Consider the following 6867-nt stretch of genomic DNA (forward strand, 5'->3'; position numbering starts at 1 on the left):
AAATAAGTGTATACATTATAAAGGTCATAGAAATCATTATAATATGTACTTCAGAGAAACTGTTACCCTTTATATATTCCAACAACTCACATTTGTTATATTTATTCTATATTAAGGGCCCTAACCTAGGAACTAAAATATTTGGCTCCCTCTAGAAGTTGTATGCAGTTCTCTCTCTCCCTCCCTGAACCCCTCCTTCCCTCAATCCCTCTTTCCCTCACTATAACCCCACCCCTCTGGCAGAACCAGGAAGTCCCTGCCCCTCCAACAAACTCTCTTCTGAGGAAACTAAACTGATCTGAGTCTCTGTGTTGTCTGTCTGTGTGAGAGTGAACAACCGTCCAAATGGCTCAGCAGGGAGTTCTGCTGGACCAGGACCAGTTCTGTTGTTCTGTCTGTCTGGACCTACTGAAGGAACCAGTCACCATCCCCTGTGGACACAGTTACTGTAGAAGCTGTATTGAGGGCTGCTGGGATCAGGATGTTCTGAAAGGGGTCTATAGCTGTCCTCAGTGCAGAGAGACTTTCACTCCAAGGCCTAATCTGAGGAAAAATAACATGTTGGCTGAGGTGGTGGACAAACTGAAGAAGACAGGACTCCAGGCTGCTCCCCCTCCTGCTCTGTGCTATGCTGGACCTGGATATGTGGCGTGTGATTCCTGCACTGGGACCAGAAAGCAGAAAGCCCTCATGTCCTGTCTGCCGTGTCTGGCCTCTTACTGTGAGACTCACCTCCAATCTCACTATGAATCTCCTGCTTTGAAGAAGCACAAGCTGGTCAAAGCCACCACACAACTACAGGAGAAGATCTGCTCTCATCATGACAAACTGCTGGAGGTTTACTGTCGTACCGATCAGCAGTGTATCTGTTATCTGTGTACAATGGATGAACATAAAGGCCATGATACTGTGTCAGCTTCAGCAGAGAGGACTGAGAAACAGGTAAGACCAAATTATGAACACAAACCTTGCGTATATTGAGTTTGCTCCAAATGTATCACCATTTTATAAAGTCAAACTATTATCATTCTGAATGCCCTTTAATGAGTCCAAAGTTCAGTCTCAACTCCTTGATACATGTAGGCCTACCATAAAACTATAATCATTCACATAGCAACAAAATGGACCATCAATAATTTAGACCTTCCTCTCTATGGGCCCTATGTCACATTACTATACTATTGATCTACTGGACTACTACAGCTTGATAGCTCACTGAAGAGTGATTCTCCACAGAGGCAGCTGGGGATGAGTCAGCAGAAGGTCCAGCAGAGATTCCAGGAGAGAGAGAAGGAGCTGAAGGAGCTCCAACAGGCTGTGGAGTCTCTCAAGGTGAGTCTTGTTGACCAGAGGAGACACACCATTTCACTTCTCTCCTCCAGTCAGAGAGAGAGGAGAGGGGCCCCTGTCTGGAGGGACACCTTTCAGAGAATAGACTGCTTCATGTAACCAACAGGATATGAACCCAGGTCCGAGACTGATTTTGAAGTTGCAGGCGGGGATACCTCATCACATAACCATGAGTAACCATGACTGACTCATGTCCCATATACGTACCTATCTCTCTCACTTTCTTTCTCAATTCAATGGGTTTTACTGGGATGGGAAACATATGTTTACATTGCCAAAGCAAGTGAATTAGATAATAAACAAAAGTTTTAAAAAAACATCAGAAATGAATATTACACTCACAAAAGTGAGAATAGAGAAATTTATGTCATAATTGTCATAATTCAAGTGCAAACACAGTGAGCCGTGCGCCAGTTCGAGTTCTGGAGGTGAAATGGAAATGAAGGAGGGAGAGTAAGTGAGGTAGAAGGTGTGGTGAAGAGCTCAGAACCAAAGCCTGGCATCAATAGACATGATAAAGAATAATCTGGTGCAGTAGGAGTTACATTTTTGGAGAAAGTGGATCCATATCTTTTGGCAGATCCATTTGTGGTTTCAGGGTGGGTGGGAAAGGAGTTGGGTGCAGGACATCATTGATTGGAGCGATTTCTGGAGTAGTGTAAAGCTTGGAGGTGGAGCAATTGAATTTGAAGACTCCTGGTGTTTGTGATGCCCACCCTTATAATGCTGGTTTGCGGACCGCCATTATATCATAGAAGAAGAAGTTGGTCGTGAGAGGGTTTTGTAGTTCCTGAGGATGTTTGCTATTCTTTTTGCTTTTGGGTTTTCAAATGTATTTTCTCATAGTTGTTTATTGGTTTCCACTCTTTATCAGTTAGTGTTGAGGGGGGAGTAGGGTAGTTTGTTTGGGCGGCGTGATGGCCTCAACCGAGTGGAGGAATGGTGTGGAGGGATTTCTGATCATGGTCGGCAAACAGGTGGGAGCGTAACATATACACTCTGTATCCAGAATGAACAAGGCGGTGGTTGTAGTAATGAAAAAGGTGAGTCTTGTTGCTAGTTACCAGTGGGGTTTTTGTGAGGGGTGTGTTTGTGCCTCTTTCGACAAGAGTAGTAGTAGTGGTGTTTGTTTGTTAACGAAATTCAAGGTTAAACAGGGGAGGGGTGGTACACACGGTATGTTAGCACAGATAGTCAAAACGCAACCTTTTTTGTTATTAGTTATTTTATTATATGTATTACTGCAAGGCAGAACACTTGACTAACAAGATACATTTGTTTTACTTTTAAAATGTGGTTTAAACTGGGTGACCTTGTAACCTCTATGTGAAAGTCCAGAAATTGGTGTGGGACAGGTGGGGCAGGTTTGAGACTGTTCTCTGGAATTAATAAGAAAAATGCACTTAATTTCTCAGCTGCCTCACCAATGTCTTTATGTGAATAAATAACTTTTAATTGGTCAATATTTCCAATAGATGGCAGCATAAGACTACGAAGCATCAGTTATAGGCTACAAGCATCAATATGATTGACATAAAATAGCATGCAACCAAAGACTATATGTCCCATGATTTTCTAAAATGGTCACTCATTACTTTACAGTTAGCTATATATCTCATATTAGTCCTGTGTTGCTTTTGGGAGAGTAAAATGATATTTCCTATAACAGGTATTGAACCCGGGTCAAATAATCACTAGTCAGATGTGTTAACCTCAACCCTAGTAAACAACCCTAGTAAACATGCATTATGACATCATGTTAATATGTCATAATGGGAGTAAACAGCTTCGGAATAGAAAAGACGATGCATCTTCCAGCCCGACAATAAATGACATCATACAACCCTCACGGTTAGTAAATTTACCTCAACATGCCCCTCTCTTGTGGGAGAAGGCAGAGCGCTCGCTGCYGCTGACGGAACAAGCTTTTGGCGGGGCTTATTGAGTTGGCTGCTTGTACTTGACCTAAACTAATCTTAACTGTCTGATGCTGCCATCTATTGGAATTATTTAGCAACTGCAGCAGTACTGAATAAAGTGTATATCCTGACTAAAGTAGGAATTACTCAGAATTACAAAATATAAAATGTTCTAGTTCATTTTATCACTAACARCCATAAAATAACCATTTATAGCATAATGAAACTGACATAAACTAATAACGCCACACATTTAGTTAATTATATATAAATATGTATATATATTTAGATGGGTGACATTATCTGCCAAAGTAACACCCCCTTAACATATAAACACAGACACTGGACACAGACACTGAAAATGATATGTTTTTATATATATCTGGTAGCTCTCAAAAGAGCCTTTGCTTTGCTGAGCAGTTCGTTTTCAGGAGTGTGCTGCCTGCCTGCCTTCAGGGGAGTCCGTCTGTGAATAATGAAAAGTTAGTAAGTTATTGCCACGCTTTTTAAATTTAATCTTTATTTAACTAGGCAAGTCAGTTAAAAATATAGTCTTATTTACAATGATGGCCTACCGGGGAACAGTGTGTTAACAGTCTTGTCAGAGTGACAGATTTGTACCTTGTCAGCTCAGGGATTCGATCCAACAACCTTTCGGTTACTAGTCCAATGCTCTAACCACTAGAATACCTGCTGCATTGCAAAGAGACCTAGTTAACGTTTACATGTGAGTCATTTAGCAGACACTCTTATCCAGAGCCACTAGGGTTAAGTGACTAAATCTGCCTAAAAAAAGGAGATTTACAGATTTTTCACCTTGTTAGCTCAGGGATTCGAACCAGCCACCTTTCGGTTACTGCCCAATGCTCTTAACCACTAGATTACAAACATCTAAATGTTAAACACAAAAGTCAAGTGGTGGTAGATAAATGGTAAGCTGGTTAAATAAAAGACTGCTGTTATAACTTTCAGACTAACATTGTTTTGGGGAAATAGGGACATGTCTGTTTATTTCTCCAATCATCTCTAATAGATGTATTTATTTTAATGGTTTGAAGTTCTACACCATTTTAATCAGGATAACCTATTATTTCTAATGATGTAAGTTTGGGCAGCGTACAATGCTGTTAACAACTGCTGGTAATTAAAACGTCAATAGAAAACATGTACTCATGGAACTCTGAGGTCATCCCATTGTTTCCTAGAGGGGAAATAAAGAAATGTCTGTGTGCCACTAAATATCTCGCAGTGGGTAGATTTTTTTCAAGTCGGACACCATTTTAATCAGGATAATCTACTTTTTGTAATGTAAGGCTAGGCAGTGTACTCCGTTGTCATCAAACGCCCCAAAATACTTTTTGCCCTTGGAACTCTAAGCTCCCCCCATTGTTTTCCTATGGAGAAGCATGCTGGTATATTTCCCCAAATATCACAATGTGTATATTTAGATGTATTCATGTCAGACACCATTTTAATCAGGATAATCTCCTCTTTCTAATGACATAAGGTTGGGCAGCGTCCTCTTCTGTCATCGATCTCTAGACCAGAAATAGTCAGAAGTTGCAGGTTTTTCCTACTTCCTGGTAATGCAGACATAAACATACTTGGCACCATCGAGGATGTTTACTTTCTACACCAGTTGTTATTTTTCAGTTTGGTCCTAAGAACAGGTTTTAGTGGTAAAATAAAAAGGTAGACATTTTTTGGTGCCATTTAGGGAAAATGGAATTCTAAAGATCATTCCAGTCAGAAAAGGCTCTGTGGAGGTTCGTTTCAATTAATTTACTACGGCCTCGTTAGTGTTCCAGCTCAGACAACATTCTTTGGACGTTTTGACTGGTTCTATTGTCCAGCCTACTAGGACTCAGGGGGCAGAGGCTGTGTCTAGCTCTGCTACGGGGCAGGCTACTGGAGGGGGTACCAGGAGGGAGGAGAGTAGAGCAGGACCAGGTGGTGTTCTGTACCTGCCTGTCCAGGAGGGCGGATAAGGCCTGGTGGACAAGGCCTGATGGACCTAGAGAGCAGGGTGGCAGCGTTCTGACTCAAAGCAGCAGAGAGGCTACTGTACCTACTGTCCCTCTCTCTTTCCTTGTCCCTCTCGTCTCTCTTCAATTCAATTCAATTCAAGGGGCTTTATTGGCATGGGAACGTGTTAACATTGCCAAGCAAGTGAGGTAGATAATACACAAATGTGAAACAACAATACAAATTAACAGCAAACATTACACATACAGAAGCTTCAAAACAATAAAGACATTACAAATGTCATATTATATATATACAGTGTTGTAAACAATGTAGAAATGGTTAGTACACAAGGAAAATAAATAAGCATAAATATGGGTTGTATTTACAATGGTGTTTGTTCTTCACTGGTTGCCCTTTTCTTGTGGCAACAGGTCACACATCTTGCTGCTGTGATGGCACACTGTGGAATTTCACCCAGTAGATATGGGAGTTTATCAAAATTGGATTTGTTTTCGAATTCTTTGTGGGTCTGTGTGATCTGAGGGAAATATGTGTATCTAATATGGTCATACATTTGGCAGGAGGTTAGGAAGTGCAGCTCAGTTTCCACCTCGTTTTGTGGGCAGTGAGCACATAGCCTGTCTTCTCTTGAGAGCCATGTCTGCCTACGGCGGCCTTTCTCAATAGCAAGGCTATGCTCACTTAGTCTGTACATAGTCAAAGCTTTCCTTAAGTTTGGGTCAGTCACAGTGCTCAGGTATTCTGCCACTGTGTACTCTCTGTTTAGGGCCAAATAGCATTCTAGTTTGCTCTGTTTTTTTGTTAATTCTTTCCAATGTGTCAAGTAATTATCTTTTGTTTTCTCATGATTTGGTTGGGTCTAATTGTGCTGTTGTCCTGGGGCTCTGTGGGGTCTGTTTGTGTTTGTGAACAGAGCCCAGGACCAGCTTGCTTAGGGGCTCTTCTCCAGGTTCATCTCTCTGTAGGTGATGGCTTTGTTATGGAAGGTTTGGGAATCGCTTCCTTTTAGGTGGTTGTAGAATTTAACGGCTCTTTTCTGGTTTTGATAATTAGTGGGTATCGGCCTAATTCTGATTTCTGATTTCTGACGTGCTGTTTTCTTTTTCCGTAGTGTATTTCTGTATTGTTTTAGTGATTCACCATAGTGTCTCTCCCTCTCTCTGTCCCTCTCTCTGTCCCTCTCTCTCTCTGTCTGTCCCTCTCTCTCTCTGTCTGTCCCTCTCTCTGTCCTGTCTGTCCCTCTCTCTCTGTCCTGTCCCTCTCTCTCTGTTCTCCTTCTTCTGTTCCTCTCTTCTTCTCTCTTCCTCCCTCTCTCTCTCTCTCTCTCTCTCTCTCTCTCTTCTCTCTGTCTCCTCTCTTCTGTCTCTTCTCTTAACGCGCTCTGCACAGGCAGCAGTGGAGGACAGTGATCAGATCTTTACTGAGCTGATCCGCTCCATTGAGAGAAGGAGCCCTGAGGTGAAGGAGCTGATCAGAGCCCAAGAGAAGGCTCAAGTGAGTCAAGCTGAAGGACTCCTGGAGCAACTGAAGCAGGAGATAGCTGAGCTGAGGAGAGAAGCACTGAGCTGGAGCAGCTCTCACACACAGAGGATCACATCATTTCTCCTGG

At 42.1% G+C, this 6867-nt stretch overlaps 1 protein-coding gene across 2 annotated transcripts in view; it reads left to right on the forward strand.

The window, feature by feature from the left end:
* Nucleotides 1-257: 257 nt before the first annotated feature.
* The window catches only part of LOC111971945 (E3 ubiquitin/ISG15 ligase TRIM25), a 10215-nt gene continuing 3605 nt past the window's right edge, over nt 258-6867 (forward strand). Inside the window, exons 1-3 of one of the 2 annotated variants that reach the window (XM_070446060.1) lie at nt 265-942; nt 1237-1331; nt 6635-6756. In XM_070446060.1, coding sequence (XP_070302161.1) covers nt 346-942; nt 1237-1331; nt 6635-6756 — 814 coding nt within the window. In that variant the 5' untranslated portion in view covers nt 265-345. Of the gene's footprint in view, nt 943-1236; nt 1333-6634; nt 6757-6867 lie in introns of both variants that reach the window. The other variant, XM_023998735.3, reaches the window with a different exon arrangement.

The sequence above is a fragment of the Salvelinus sp. IW2-2015 genome, linkage group LG13 (assembly GCF_002910315.2).
Source record: "Salvelinus sp. IW2-2015 linkage group LG13, ASM291031v2, whole genome shotgun sequence".
NCBI classification, from domain to species: Eukaryota; Metazoa; Chordata; class Actinopteri; order Salmoniformes; family Salmonidae; genus Salvelinus; species Salvelinus sp. IW2-2015.